Below are 16,426 nucleotides of genomic sequence, written 5' to 3' on the forward strand. Positions count from 1 at the left end.
GCAAATGAAAAATTTGGGCTCAGTTCTCAGCTGTGTCCAAGCATGAGGAAACCCAACCCTTCTGTTCTGACCTCAAGGCTGGATGGGACTAGTTCAGTACAGAACACTGTTCAGTGCTAGCTCCCAGGTTTGCTGGAGCACTCTTGTTAAAACTTTTCCATATAGGAATCACCCCAGCACTTTCATGACTGCCCAGGCACCCTCTTTCACTCAAAAATGAGGGCAAAACATAGTAAGATGACAATCCATTTTTGACAACACACAGCCCTCAACCTACCAATGTTGCCTTTGCTAAGAAATGTACAATGGTGGCCTTGCTATACTATCCTCAGAGCTCCTTATAATGCTGCAATATTCATGCAGAGGAAGCCTCTGTCTTCTTAGCCCCTTAAGACAAAATTCCATAGACTTAGATAAGTATTTTTCTTCCCCAGCTAAAAGGACTAATTGAAGATGATGCAGGAAAAATTGGCAAAGTGGAACAGAGCATCTATAGAATATAACAATTATCAAGTACCACAGACAGGGGACCGTGAGTGGAGTAAGAAACAAGATTTTTCTTAACCTTTTACTGAGATTTAGCCAAATACACCAAAATCTGTTAACAGTGTGCATGGCATAGAAAGAAACAGAGCCATCACCAAAAGTTCATCACTACAGATGAGAAATAGTATAGATCACAGAGCCCTCTAACAGAACTGCAGAAACAAGCAAGTCTGCTCTGAGTTCCCTGGGTAGGTGGAGGGACACAAAGCCATGGCAATGTGGCTCAGAAAGGCTGATGTCTTCAACAGTGTCTTTTCCATCAACCTCATACCAGTATTTCCAACCAACAAAGTTTTCCTGGTACTTGGGGTTTTTAGGGTGGATTAATGAAGACTGATGCGAAAGCAGGAAAGGAGATGTGAAAACTCTCAATTCTCTAAATTCTCATCCCCTGCACCTTTTGTTTTGCTGAGCAATGATAAGTAAACAGTACTAATGTTTGTAAAATAATTTTGCTATCTCAGGGTCAAATTCTGATAACAAATGCATGGCCTGCAGAAATGCATTTGAAGACAGTTGGCATCAGTCTGGAATACTGTTGATCTCTAAGTTAGAGCTAAATCAAAATTATTATTTCTGCTATGAACATGGGAAGAACTGGCATAAAGAAAAATCTGTGACATGAAGCATTTATTTGGATCAAGTACAGCTTACTCCTGTCTTCTGTATCCTTGAGTGTGATTTTCAGAAGCAATCAAAACAAAAGTGACAAAACCCAAAAACCACAATGAGCAAACAGCAGCTTTAAAGTGCTGTGGGAACACAGACATTTGTTTAAGTAACCACTGTTTAAAAAATGCATACACAGTAACACCAAAATAAACAGCTTGCAATGTTGTTTATTTTAAGATACACAATAGTAATGTAAAGTGCTGCATGCACTGAATTCAGGGTGTGCTAACATTATTTACAATTCTGAAGAGCAGTAGGAAAACCAAGCTTCATGCCAGAAGACTCCTTGTTCAGAGAGCAAAGGTCAGTGCTCACTGCTTTTGCAGGCAGGAGGATTCCAACATGCAGCCATGGAAAGCTCCTGCTCTCATTTCTCAAGCAGGTAACTTCTGAAGTGCATAGAAAAATCCTACAAAAGGCATTTTGTGCCAATGGAATTTTTTAAATGGGTACAATAAGCCCATTTCTGGGAAATATAATTAAGAAGGATAAAAAGAGATCTTTGTCCTGTAGCTTCACTTCTTTAAAAACCTTTCGAACATGTCTGACTCACTAGCCCTATGTTGAGCCAGACAAAAATAATACCCTAAAGGAGAAGAATACTAACCAAACTATGCAGTGATGTACTGAGAAGTGACTGACTTACTGAACAGATTTATGTCCCTCTGTGTTTGAATTGCATTTGATTCTCTGCTGACAAAAATGCCATTGACTTCAATCCACAGTAGAAGTTTGTGCTCTTTTTCATCATAAAGTCAGCCTAGCCATAGGCAAGAAAACTGGACTTTTTCTGGCTGTGCCATCATCTATTTATTATTGTAATTGCATAGATTTACTATTGTAATTGCAACATTACTGCTATCGTATAGTCCTTGTGACTGCCAATAAATGAGCCAGAAAGAATCCAACTTGAATCTCAGATCCCAGGCTGAATTTCTAATTCTGGCAATGAAAGAGTAAAAAGAGGAAAAAAAAGAAAATAAAGAAATTTTGCTGCCGTGCAAACTGAGCTCATTTGATCTGGAAATCATTCAGACAAACTTGGAACCCTACAGTTACATTATTATAAAGTAATGTTCAAGAGCAAAATTTCTTTTAAATTTCAAAATACAATCTCTTTCTTCTTGATACTTTTGAGAAAAGCTGTGAGTGAAATTCAGCAGTTTGAGTCAGCAGGCACTCAGTCAATATTTTCTTGCGGTCATTCTGCCTCTCTGAGGGCCCAAGCTTTGTTTTCACTCCTGGAGTCAAATTGCCATAAATGTCTGTAAGTGAAAAACAGGTGGAAAAGCCATATCTTTCACCTGCTTTGACATTCAAATTTCTGTGTAAATCCATAATCATCTTCATTTTACATTAAATTTGCATTGGATCCATGACCTTAAAAATCAACATGGATTTTGAATGCTCAAACAACTTCTAGTGTTTTGGGTTGATGTTTCATAGAGCTGTTGGAGTAGATGTTAGAAATATTGAGGAACACTAAGCTGGGTAAGAGTTGAGTTCAGACCTGTACCTTACCCAGGTACTGGTGCAACTTCACATGCTATAAATGGAGAGCTGGGTATGTATCGTGACAGTCTCTGCCTCTGAATATCTGGCAGGGAAATGTTTTTAATATAAGGTTCTCAATACAAACTCACTTTCTTTTTCAGTTTGACAGAGCCCAAGCCTGGCTGACCTTCAGCATCCACTCTCAGTGGCTGAAGGGACACTAATTAAATATTTCTCTTAAGCTTAATTCTTCAGTTTGTGTCTCAAGCCCATTTCTAGTTTGAATTTGCAAGTTAATTTTGCAATCATTTTTCCACTGGCAGATAAATGAAATGTCACTATGAAAGTTAAAATTCACCCAACAACAACTTAAACCTGAAGGAAGCCAAATTTGGGAAGGTTTCCTACTGAAAACAGCTCTAATTTTGAGATACTTTTCAGTTTTAATCATTAATAAGAAAACATGCAAATATGAGAAAAGCTTCAGGCAACACTACTGTAATGTAAGCCCAGGAATGTAAGATGTTTCTCAGCAGTATACTTTCAAACTTTTTTGGAGTCTAGTTTTAAAAGTTCAGAGAAAAGGCACTTCCATAGATTGTTCTACAGTCTCAACGACTGGGGCTTGGCTGTTGAATTCCATTATTCCTGCAAGATATTTTGTTATTCTTCAGCAATTTCTCCTCTTATTTCTTTATAGCCTGTGCTCATTCACTGCTTCAGTATACGCATTATCTGTCTGGGGCTAGATCTTGGGATGGATGGAGAGAGCACTGGAAATTTGGAAATAACAATACAGCTCTCATTTCTCTCATCTGCTTTCAGCTTCTGTTACCCTTTTTTGGGAATAAGAACCCCAATAGTCCAAGCTCTCCAAACATCCTTCTCTGTCTTTCTCAGACTCTTACCAGATTGGCCTCAGGCTAGTTTCATAATCATCAAGGAAAAAAACAAAGCAGTCCTGATGTTCAGCATGAGATCATAACACGGTGATCTCACTCTGAACATTACCTTTCACTACAGCAGTTCTATTGACTTTTTTGCTTAGAAGAGTTCGAATTTCCCACCAGCTCCATTGTGTGATATTTGGCCTCTTTTAGGCAAGATACTTTTTCACAGAGTAAGCCTACAGGGCACTGAGTAGAAAGCTCATGAGTCCCCAGGCCTAGTTTGAAAGAGTTTTCAGTCTCAGCAAGAAGTTTGCTGCACTGCTTGTTCAGGAGGCAGTAGAGCACGTTAGAGCACTACTGAGTTGGAGAGTGCAGTATTGTACCTTTTCAGCTGGGACTTTGAACAGGATTCAGACCCCAGGAGCTAAATTCTCAACAGTTTCACAGTTCCACGGTTATGTTTATTTGTACCCATTCTGGCAAAACACCACAGTCTTTTTAATTTGTAGACATTTTACTCTCCTGCTGCACATATAGTTTTGCACTTGTTCATAGTAGGATTTAATCTCCTTTGCAAGCATTATTGCTTTCTAAATGGGCAGCTTTTGGGAAGAAAAAGGAGAGAAAGTGGCAACAGCCTCTTTTCTGTGAAGGATGTTTGCATCCAAGAGCATTGTGGGATATAAAAGTTCATAAGAAACAGGACAGCTATGGTTAATTACAGCAGTAAATTGTCTGCAAGCGCTTAGGTTAGATATGCACTAAGTATTGGGATTTTTTTGGTCTGAGAAGTGTTTGCTTGGCAGTTCATGGCCACCACACATGCATAAAAATTAGGCCGTTTAAAACTGAGATGTAAGTGGGTATATTATGTAGAATAATGTGGACTTCTTAGGATTGCCATAAAATTCTGCAGCTCAACCCCCTATCCACAGAGAAGTTCATACCAACTCAGGAACCACCCCTCTTTCACAAGAGATGTTAGTTCCTGCAGTAAATTGTCCATGTGTAACTGGAAGAAATCAGACTGAAAACAGACAAGACCAAGTAACACAACTTTTGGATTAGTCCTCCAAATGAGCAAAGGAGGGTGGAAGGGAGAAGTTAAATATTGATTAAATAAATTAAATTATTTTCCCTCTTTTATTGTTGACAACAATTGATATTTCCATTTAATTTCCTACTTTATATCTGAAAGAGATCATCAGAATATCCCTTTGCTATTGAAACTAAGGCACTCTTTAAACATTTAGTTTTTGAAGTGATACCTCAAATAAACTAACTTTTCTTGCAATTTCCAAATGTCACCATTCCTACGTGCCATTCCTTTGCTGACTCCCCCAAATACACACAACACTTCTCTGACCACATAATGCTCCTTCTTCCTGTTGTTATCACACATATCACAACCTTTCTCACTATTCACATTCTCCATTCCTGAATAATCCATTTTTGGACTATCAAAACAGCTGTCAGCTATCTACATATGCTCCTCAGTAGGCAGGAACTGTCCCAGTGTGAATCAGGAACTTCCCAATAGACTTTTTGTCTCTTACTCTTCACTGTAGGTCATCATCCCGCTTCCTGTTTCTTCATTCAAGCACAAGCGGGATGCACAATTGGGAAGCACCTGGCTGAATCAAAAAAGGCAGCAGAAGAATCAGGATGGGCTGGAAAGCTGTCAAAGTCCAATTTCACATCAGGAAACTCCCTGGACTGTTGGGGAGGGGAACATCCACTAGCGACTTCTTGAAATATAAAGATGCACTTGTTAATATTGTTACACTGCCTTTATTCTCACTATTGCCCTTGGGCCAGCAGTTGATGCCCAAGGTTCTTTCTCCTGCTGCCTTCTGGGAAAGATATTTGATACCATTTACATGCAGCAATCACCACTTCAAGTTGCCAACAAGAAAAGGACCTGACAAACAAAACTTACACAAGCCCAAGCCACTTGAGCTAAAGTAGCTTGCAGAAAACATGTGCCATCATCTTCAGTGTAGATCAGCAAGAACATAACACTCTTAATTTTATATTAAATGCTCCATCATAAGGAGAAAATTGTCCTGAACTTTCAAAGTCTACAGAAGCTCAGGTACCTGTACAAATATTGCATGACTGTCACACTTGTTCAGCAGCTGAATAAAACCACAACAGAAGTGTAATTCTCTGTAATTCAGCTGATGAAAATTATAAAACACAGGTCTCATGCAGTGCTTTTCATCTGTAAATATCAAAAGCACACCAAAAAGCAGCCACAATCATTATGCCATACTGTTTAAACAGTGAAACTAAGGCACAGTATCTTGTCATGGTCACAGCTAGAACCAGAGTTGAAAATTCCCATGCTTGCCAGAGCTCCCTTGTGCTAAAGGATCTTGGGCACAGTAGTGAAGGTTTGGTCAAAAAGAATGTGGCAAACAGCTGAACACTGAAGAAATTTGTCTTTCTATCATAAAATAGGGCAACTTTGAAAGAGTTGTTAAGCATAATTTGTTGATAAAGTAGCTATAGCAGTTAGCACTTATTAAGACACAAAATTGTGTTTGTTTGTCTGTCGGTCTTCCATTTAGGATTTCACTACACCTTTTCCAGCTTTTTCAAAGGGATCAGAGTTCCACTGGAATTAATGGAAGTAGGACTGAGAGATGCACAATTTTAGGCACTAATCTGTGAATTATCTGTGAATATTTGAATAGAAAGAAACCAAACCTGCATTTTTTATCTCTGGGAGGAAAGATAACTGCTTTTATAAAGATCCATGTATGTTTATAGATCTTTTATAAAGATCCATGTATGTTTGTATGTTCATTCTTCAATGAACAATGTAGCTTACATTGTCTTAGAAGTTTCTTTATTTGACATAACAAGCTTCAAAGTAGTCTAGACCAGGCCATGATTTTACAAAAATCTACTTTTTTTATATAATTAATATACATTAAGAAAGTGAACAGGATCTTTCCCATTGCTATGTGATTTAGTCAGATACTATTTCCACAGTATACCCACTTTAGAATAACAAGCTACCACTTAGAAATGGCTTGATCCTGATGACAGTCAAATTTCTATAGTATTAAACAAATTGATATATGCAGATTTTTTTCAAATACTAAACTGAAATATTTGCTGCTGTTTACTGGGCTACTCAGATTTCTTGTCCTGATATCGTAAGAATATGTCATGAGATGTGGAACATTTTATGGATATAAGGAGTTGACAGCTATAAATAAAAGACATGTCTTGATCTGCCATCATAAAAAGGGAAAACCAAGACTTAAAAAATCTTTATGACATTATACCATTAGTTGACAACCTATCATGCAGTATTAGACAAAGCAACAGAAATAAGTTTTGGCAGATTTGGGGCTAGCAGTTAAAAATAAAAAATAACAAATGTAAACACATGAGAACTGTATTGCCATTATGTTTAAAGAGAATAATAAATCTTTAAAGATGACAAGGATTGCTTTAGATACTACAAATGACTGCTGCCAATCAACTCTAAAATATGTAATGCATGGTATTCTAAGTATCAGAACTCAAGGCAAACTCCACAACACCATGAGTAATATTCTCCACCATAAACTATTCTCTTCATTAGGCAACAATAAGGATTGACAACTCTATTTCTTTGCAGTCATGGAACTGCTGGCAGAAACACTCTACTTTTTTTTTCCTCACATAACTTGATTTTACCAAAAACTTCCTTTAAACCAATTACACTGATCATGGATCTTGAAAGTAAGGTCTTAAACATATTCTGAAACAAAAGAGGCAGTATCACTTTGCACAAACGACAGCAATTGCTTTTCCCCTAAAAAATATTTTTTATATCTATATATAATCATGCGTGCACACTACAGAGGAAGGCAAGACTATGAGGTTTTTGATGACGACAGTTTTAGGTAGTGGAACTTAAAGACACACTGAAGAATTCTGTTCTCTTTTTGACTGTGATCTTGATCTTCAAAACCTGCAGTTCACAACATTTATTAATGCAACGTTTTTATAGTGTTTAAACACTATTTATATTTGCATATCGTTTGGTTAAATCACCTCTTGCCTTGTGAGCCTCAAAGCCACAACTCTATATAAACGAATGCTTGTCAATATTATTTCCTTGCTTCAATTATTTTTAGGAATTCATTACTTGGACTTTGATATTCCATCTTCTTTTCTTTTCACTTTCTTCCTATACTGACTCTGCAAAGCTTTGTAATCTGACAATAACAACCAGAAAAAAACCAGTTGTGGATCCTAGCTTTTGCTAGCCATATTCAGCTTGTTCAGTTAAGGCTTTTTAGCCAAGCCTCAGCTAAAATCATGGACATGTTTTTCGTTACACTCTCTTCTCAGGAATTCCCTGTTTGAAAATGGCAGGTAAAATATTAAACTGGGAAGTAACATCTAGTCACGTTATCTGATGGTTTGGCAGCAGCTGACCTCATATGTCACATGTATGAAATGCACCTTGCTGCAGTCCTGACACATTGTGTGGCCTGTTGATGAGAAGGAGGCAAAAACAGGCAGGATGGTATAAAGACAAAAATAACAGGAGAGGCAAAGATAAAGCATAACTAGCTAATATCAGACAGGGTAGTGCAAAAAACTCTGATAACAGGCCTAGGAGACAAACAATTAGGTAGACTTAGGATCTTAAACCATCCTAGTAGGACCACGAAAAGACTTTGCTGCAGTCCCTCAGCCTGACTGGGATTTGGTGAGAGAAAGGGGGTGAAGGGGATGGAAAAGCCAAAAGAGAAGGGTGGTGTGACTCGTTTACTTGTTCCCTGCAGGGTTTGCAATTTGGGGATTCTTTGGTGAGGGGTGTGTGTGTGTGTGTGTGTGTGTGTGTGTGTGTGTGTGTGTGTGTGTGAGTGTGTGTGTGTGTGTGTGTGTGTGTGTGTGTGTGTGTGAGAATTTCATCCTATATATAACTTGGAATCTTATTAGATAACAACTCGGTGACACTGCAAATCCAGTATTTCTCAGCATGCTATTTTTGAAGCTGAAACACACAACATATTTTGATCTCCAAAGAAGTACAATAAAAATCCCCCCTTCAAAATAAAACAAGAAGTAGAAAAAAAAACCAAACCACAACCGAATGCACATGTAATAATTTCCAGGCGGGCTTCCTGTGATTGTATCCCATTATTTAAATTTTGGACTGTCTCTTTAATTTGAGGAGCAGAGAGAGAGGCGACAGATGGCAGACAGAATTGACTTATGTCCTCTATTCTTGTAAAGAAGAAGGGGGAGTGCAGAAAGTTTGATCGAGGCAAAAGCTACAGTATATAGGCCTGGCTATAACTATCTAATAGGTCTTTTGACTGATCGGTTTGGAATATTTAGGGTTTTTTCTCCCTGAGACAGGCTTTGTAACAAACCCACAGTCCTGGAGGTTGCCATGGGTGACGAGAGCGCTGACATCCAGTCCCAACTGCAAATAAGCACATGACAAATGGGCCCAGAGCCCTCGGACAGCCCTGAACCTTGGTGACCCCCTAAAAAACCCAGCCTCCTCATACCCATGCCCCCCTCAAAAAAACATTACTGAGTATATTTTTTAAAATTGAGAGCTTGCACTTAATTGGAAACACTGCCGTGTAACCAAAATGCTTAGGACAGCATGTACAAGTAAAAATAAATCATGCAGCATTGTTATTTAATGCACTGTGACATCATTTCCTGAAATTAAACAGAGATGACACAGATTCAGACAGTCCCTGCTAAGGTTCAGTTCAAACAATTCACAGATGTTTTCCTCCAGCCAGCAGAAAACAATGCGGGGCTTAAAGCACTTCTCTCCCTCTCCCACTCTGCATCTCCTGCTCTCTGTCCTCAGCCTTTTTGCTGGTGTGAGGAGGTATGGCAGTTTTATAATACACACTCCCACAAAAATATTCTTTTTTTAATTTAATTACTCAGGCTGTTGTACTAAATAGATGGATCATTGTGTCACAAAAGCATCAATTTTTCAGAAGAAATAACAGATGTCTATGTAACAATGATTAGATTAACCACTCCCAGACAAAGATAGCTTTTGAGGCCCACACACCCCATGACCCCGGGTTCCCTCTTCTGTAGGGGGTGGATGTAGAAATGTCAGATCTAATCTCAGATTCCATTTTTAAAACAAACAAAGCCCCACCCCCACTCCATTTCAGCTCTTTTCTTTTAAGATTGTAGCATTTAAAAGGTATGTGAATGTTTGGTCTCTTACTAAATCTTCAGGACAGATTTCACGGTTGAGGACTAGGACCACTTGGAGGAGGAAACCTTTCAGCCTGGGATCAGAAGTGCCATTTTGAGAAAGATTTCCAGTTTTACTCTGCCCAGGCTGGTGACACCATAGTGCAGGCAGGCAGGACAGTAGGGGGATGCTGGTGACATTAGGCAGGGCAGCGCTACCACCAGCAGTAAAAACAAATGCTAGCAGCCGCCACAAGCTCTTCTGATGAGAGATCAGAGCAACTGTTGGGTACAAAAACTCACAGCTCCATCACCTTGAGGACCGCAGGATCACAGGTCATGGGAGTTTAACGTTCAGGTACTGATTCTTCTTTAGCACTAGGGTGAAATCATTTAACCTCTGCACACAAAGTTTACGCAGCTGAAAAATGAGTGCAATATTATTTTGTAGGACACGCTTCCAGCTGGTTGATGTTTGTACAGAGAGGTCTGTTCTATGCTGGCAGGCAAGTAGTAGTTGAAAACTCAGCACACAGCCAGCCCTGCCTAAAGACCTGGAATAAAACTGTAACTTAGGGTCCTCCAGCTCTCTGACTATGTGGCGCACTGAGGTGGAAATAGCAGCCATGTGAACATGCAGGCAGTTTTACAGGAGAATCAGAAGACATCATCCATCTCCTCTGGGTATCCCCAGAGAATATAGCATGTTACAAATCAGTCCAACACACATTAAAATGCACCAGAATGACTTCACATTCCTCTATTTTTCTGGAGTATCCCAGCCATCTTCTCACCATTTTAACTGGACAGAAATCTGTTGTATTTGGGGTTTGGCTTTTTTTGTTTAAAGTGCAACAGAAACAGCAATGTGAAGAATCCTTCTTCCAGATCATCTCTGAGAAAAGCTGTTCTTCTACAGTTTGATATTAAAGTAGGCTGTTCAGCGTGGAGTACAACAGCCAGCTACATTCCTAACCTCGCTTTAGGGCATTATTCCTAAAATCACAATATAGGAGGAGACATTTGTGAAGGTGGGACGGATTCAACTTCTTTGAACATTTGCTCCAAGATTGGTTTTGGTTGATGACATTCATCTCCAGAATCAAGTCTAATGAATAAATAAAATAGCTACTCTGTATAAAAGGCTTGATAAACCATTCATCAAAATATGATAGACTCACATTATATTCTCAGATATACCCACATAAATAGGGAAAAAATAAATCTGTTTAGTAAGACTATTCATATTATCCAATCTGAACACTTGAACATGACAAGTTAAGAAAATTAATTCAGGTAAGTACAAAAGCTGAGGCTGGTTCATTTTAACACTTTCCAGGAGAGCTTACTGTAACCTGACAATGAAGCAGATGAAACCAGTCTATCCTACAAGAGACTGTGTAAAGCGCAAGATTTTCAGCCAGAATATTGTGGAAATCAGGCTAAAATGACACGGTCCAATGTTAGGAGACAAAAACTTCAGCCAGCAGTAAAAAGGAAAAAGAAAAAAAATCCACAAAACCAGCTCAACTCCACTGATTTCAGGGGAGATATCTCAAATACTATCATCTGGGAATTTGACACTGTCACGAATAAGATTAAGTTTGCAGGCTACCATTGTTAAATCTAGCACTTTTAGTTAAGATACATATCTTCTTACAGACTGTAACAAAAGAAACAACCAAAATAGAATTTTAACAACAGACATGACTCCAGGTAAGTGTCAAAGAATAAACCAGCACTGTAAAAGAAGGTGAAAACATGTTGAATGTAACAAAAATGTAGTCCTTGGCACACTATGTTGTAGAAATGGATGAACTACCAGAGGTACAAGTCCATAGAATGGTATAATTACTTCCTTTATAACTTTTTTCTCTTCTGATTATGTAAGTATATTTTAAAGGTCCTCCATCCTTCAAAAGGGCATGGGAGGAAGGGGATTGGCTCTGTATAGTTTCTGGTAAGAAATCCTAACCTCAACACTGGCGTAAACTGGAGGTGTCTATACATTTGAGCACTTCCTGTTTTCACTTCGTGATCAAATATGTTCTTTGCCGGGCAAATAGGGGAGCACTTGAGGAAGGAAAGCCGAGATGTCTGAGAGGCTAATTGAGTGTAGTAAAGACTCCTTGGCATTAGAGGAAAAAGAGTCTTCCAATCCTATGAATAAACTCTTGACTTGGGTCAGATTTCTTGCTTTTTCTTTTCTTTTCTTTAACCACCTTTGAACTCAACTAAAAACAGCCATAATGTCAGGTTTACCTTTCTGATGTTGCAATCTTTATGTACTATTGAAAGGCTTATACTACCAGACTAGGATTTCCTCTACTTTCTTAAACACTGGATATTATCCAGAAAAAGCATACACATTTCCAACCAATTCATCCTCAGATCTTTCATCTTCCAGTACTGTTGTAATTCCAAATGTAAGACAGAGCTCAGTAAGTGAACGAGAACATGACAGAAGCTCCTACTCCTTGCATTTGATTTCCAACAATAAAAATGTGCATGGGTATCCTATTTCAAATATAATTAAAGTTACTGCAAAATGTAAGCTGTGATAGGGATTAGAAATTGTTTTGAAAGACACAGCCTGTCAGACACATTCATTCTACATCAGAGTTCAAGTGCCTGTCTCTTAAAAAAAGGCACTTAGGCCATTCAGTTTTTAAAATCAACTGCCTTAGGAGTTTGCAAACTGACTGAATAAAGGGAAAAAATAGCATTTTATTTAAAATAATAAGCAAATAGAATTAGTCAGAACTGAGTTACTCTCTTGGAATTTGACAGTCTAAAGGACTTTTGGGTTTAATCCATGCCATAAGAGATGGACTGCCTGCCACGGCCTCTCTTTCCAGGGAAACCAGAGGTTAATGATTTTTGTCATATTGAGACTAACAGCTAACAATTGCTACAGTTGGCCTTTAGTATTTTATTTGTCCTTTTGAGGTATTCAGAATAGGTGACAATGGCTTGCAGTTGAGAACATATGTAGAGAGACCCCTGTGGCTTATGGAACCAGCTCCATGCTGGTTGGGTGTTTGTAAAAAAAATACATCCAGAGCTCTTTTATGTTCCTCTCCTTAATGAATGCATGAATGTCAAAATGTACCAATGGCCCATTCAGGGGGCAAAGCCTAAGCAGCTCCTTCTTTAAGAACACATCCTGAGACGCCAAATACATTTGCTTAACAAATTAAAATAATGAGATAATTCAATTAGTTTCTTTAAAAAAAAAAAGGAGAAAGGAAAAAAGGGTACATCAGGGGATTATTGTAATACAAGAACAGGTCATACACCACAAAGGAGGAACAAACCAATTTTAAATAAGGTTAGACTAGTAATGAAGGAATGTACATTGAATCATGGACCACCATTGTAAAGATATTTACTTGAAACAATAAAATTGTACATCACAGATTCCCCCGTTGTGGCTCAGCCACCACTACATTTTGAATGGACAGGCTAATTTGAGAAAAAGTGTGAGATCCTTGAAAGAAAGGAGTTCTCTTCCTTCCCTGCATGTGTTTATGGCAAGAATCTTTCTGAATTTACATTGCACTGGTCAGGGGTCTCCATTATCAGTTTGCAGGTCTGAGAATTACAGCACAGTAAATCTTTCAACACCTGCAAACTCATTAAAGCCTGGATGGTAAAAGGTTTGGGGCTTTTTTGTGTTCATTTAATCTGATTTCTGTGAGGCCATCCTCACCAGTGATGGCAAATTTCCTCAATTCATGCAGGATGGAGAGGGTCAGGAGAGAGAATTGAAACAAGGAAAAGGGATTTCAAAAAGCCAGGAGGACTTTCCTCAAGACAAGCAAGAGGCAGTTGACTGTTTAATAAGTAAGTGTCAAATGCTTTTGAGGAGCAGCACATAAGAAAGAAAGGCAGGGAGAAAAAAAATAACACAAATTTCATAGGAGGAAATGGAGTTAAAACAGACACGTCTACAGACCAAACTTATTTGTGGCCCTGCTTTTTGCTGTCTGTCTGTACTACACCTCTAAAGATACCCTACAGCTAAATGCAAAACTCTCCACTCACACTCACTCGACTTCCAAATTAAAAACATTTTACAGGTTAGTAAATCTCCAGCTGAGGTGATGTAGCAAAGAACAGCTGTGAAGTAATTTTGATAATGATGAGAATAATAAGCACATGGCAAGGTTCAGGGCTTTGCTGTTGCAGCTTCAGTGCTCCTGAATAGATAAAAGTGATTAAATACTCCTGATTATCCCTGACCAATATGTAATGGATTTACAGCCCTTTCAATTAGTCAGTATTTGCTTAGGACTCATTATTTTGTCTTTGGTTAAGTAATCAGCCCAGAGACTCATGTTCTGTCTAATTCCTCTGAGCCAAGCGGGTACAGGGCACCTGACCTTTGAAATGGCCATAGCTAGGAGGCAGGAATAACCACTACTCCAGTGGAGACACTGGCTATTCCAGCTAATCCTGACCCCACAGGCCAGATCAATGCACCTTAGTTTGCTACTAATGTTCTTACATCAAAATGATGGTTTAGAAATGTGAATCTATCGCTCCCCCCTTTAGCTGTGCTGCTAGCAGAGCAGTTCAATATCCCTATCATAAATAGATCGGGTCCTGAAGTCATCATTCTGTAACCAACATCAGCTACCGTGAAAATTTATAAAACTTTGGTAGAAGAAGTAGTTAATTACAGTTAGCTTTTTGAGCCTTATCAAGTGAGAAACAATTTTAAAGTGAGACAAAGAAGAAAATCAATTGATATTTTTACCAGTTTCCATTATTTCCCACATGAAGTAAACTACAGACATACTAGCTTTTCTGTGGAACCATGTTTTGATGCCTAAGTGAAGCTATAATGTCAACAGAACACCAACATAAAACCAATAGCAAGCAGGAGGATAAAGACAGCGCATGGAAAGCATTGCTATTTCATGTATTTAATCTCTCTCCCCCAAATGTGAATATGGCTAGTTTTTAACAATGATGGATTTGAAGAGAAGCTAAAAAGGTTCTTATTCTCTCTGTTACACAACTGAAAAATTAGGAAATCTGTAAGCCTTTTGTATTTCTCACAAAAAAATAACAATGACAAGTTTGCAAACTGCTGCTTTGACTCTCTAATATCCACAGTGTATGTCAGCATGCACAGGTTGGGGCTCTCTCTTTCACCACATACATATGAAGTTTGTATAAACAGAGGCCGGCAATAAAGAATCCAGAAGGCAGAGCTTTATATGTGCTAAAGCAAGAACACCCCCACCCCCCACCCCCATTGTTGTCTGTAGGAAGATTTTGAACAATTCAAAGCCAAAACCTGTTACTTCATATATAGGTGGTGTTCCATGCTAAGGCATTGTACCCTCTCTCTTTTTCTGTCTATAGGCATGTGTATGTGTATATATACACAAATATATATATAGGTTTCTTTGAGATTTGTATGATTCCAAGACCCAAGAAAAAAAAATCTAGAAGAAAAAAACAAAGCAAAAAACCCTGAGCCCTAATACTGGTCCAAAGATTATGGGGACAATTGATTTCTAGTAATGATGAAAAAACCTCATTAGGCACGTGAATAGAAATCTATTTTGGTTTTGGGCACCACTTACTGTGAGATGCTGAAAAAGCCATGCTCTCATGATATTTGTTGCTACTTTGGGGAAAATGCCTCTTTTCTTCTGACGTTTTTTGTCCTTGTCTGGGTCATCATCATCTCCTGTACCAGGTGAGGCTACACTGTTGTCTAAGCCATCTCCTATAACAAAGAGAAAAACAGGAAGGAAGAAATGTTTAATAAACAAAATACAGAAGCCAAAAAGTATCATTAATTACCAAGACACTACCATGGTTTGGTTTTTATTCATTTGCTAGATCAGGCACTTACTCTTTCTCATTATATAAGAACGCTGATACAAATACATAAAAAGTGGAAACTGTGTCTCTCCAAATACTAATTTTGTGTTTCACACATGCATATATCATTAATTCAATTATAATTGTATGCTTGACATAGAGCAATAGCTCTTTGTCAATTATGGGATTCAATGTGGGAAAACCTGCCACAAGAAAACCATTTACTGTAAATGCATCCCTACAACCATTCTGAATATATATGTATAAGTAATCAAGTTAAATGTTCTGTAGTCTATATATTTGAGGCCCTCTGCAGAGGTGGCAGTAACCATGCCACCGTTCAGTGCACATAACACGCTGTCAGATGAACCACTCCCTGTAACCATCACCTCCCAACACACATACATACGCACTCACAAACACGTACACCTAGTGTGACCTGGTATATAGCATTTGCATGACATGAAAACTTCTACATCTCTGCATCAGTGATTATTATCATTAAAAAAAAAAGATGCACATCAAGGTAGAACTCTCACTTAATCAGAACTTTCCGTCAACATCTTTCTCTTCTCTGGTTTTCCTTGGCATTAATTGTGCATTAGCAAAAATCATTTACTTTTAACAGTCATAGTTATTTTTTCTTGCCCTCCAGCAAAAATGCCTTGAAAGCCTGCCTGGAGGGCATCTAAATTATGTATCTGAAAAACTCTTCTGGCAAGGCATTGCAGGACCCCTACTTTCTTAAAATTCATACGAGCACGTCTTCCTGTTTTTGGGAAGGC

At 38.4% G+C, this 16,426-nt stretch overlaps 1 protein-coding gene across 9 annotated transcripts in view; it reads right to left on the bottom strand.

The window, feature by feature from the left end:
• The window catches only part of MEIS2 (Meis homeobox 2), a 172,031-nt gene that overhangs the window by 103,655 nt on the left and 51,950 nt on the right, over positions 1–16,426 (bottom strand). For all 9 annotated transcript variants that reach the window (XR_011698047.1, XM_071558043.1, XM_071558041.1 and 6 more), the window contains one exon: positions 15,398–15,543. Coding sequence is in view for 8 of the 9 variants with exons in the window: in XM_071558043.1 (XP_071414144.1) it covers positions 15,398–15,543 (146 nt within the window). In the remaining variant the exon portion in view is untranslated. The remainder of the gene's footprint in view (positions 1–15,397; positions 15,544–16,426) is intronic.

Source organism: Pithys albifrons, chromosome 6 (genome assembly GCF_047495875.1).
Source record: "Pithys albifrons albifrons isolate INPA30051 chromosome 6, PitAlb_v1, whole genome shotgun sequence".
Classification (NCBI taxonomy): Eukaryota; Metazoa; Chordata; class Aves; order Passeriformes; family Thamnophilidae; genus Pithys; species Pithys albifrons.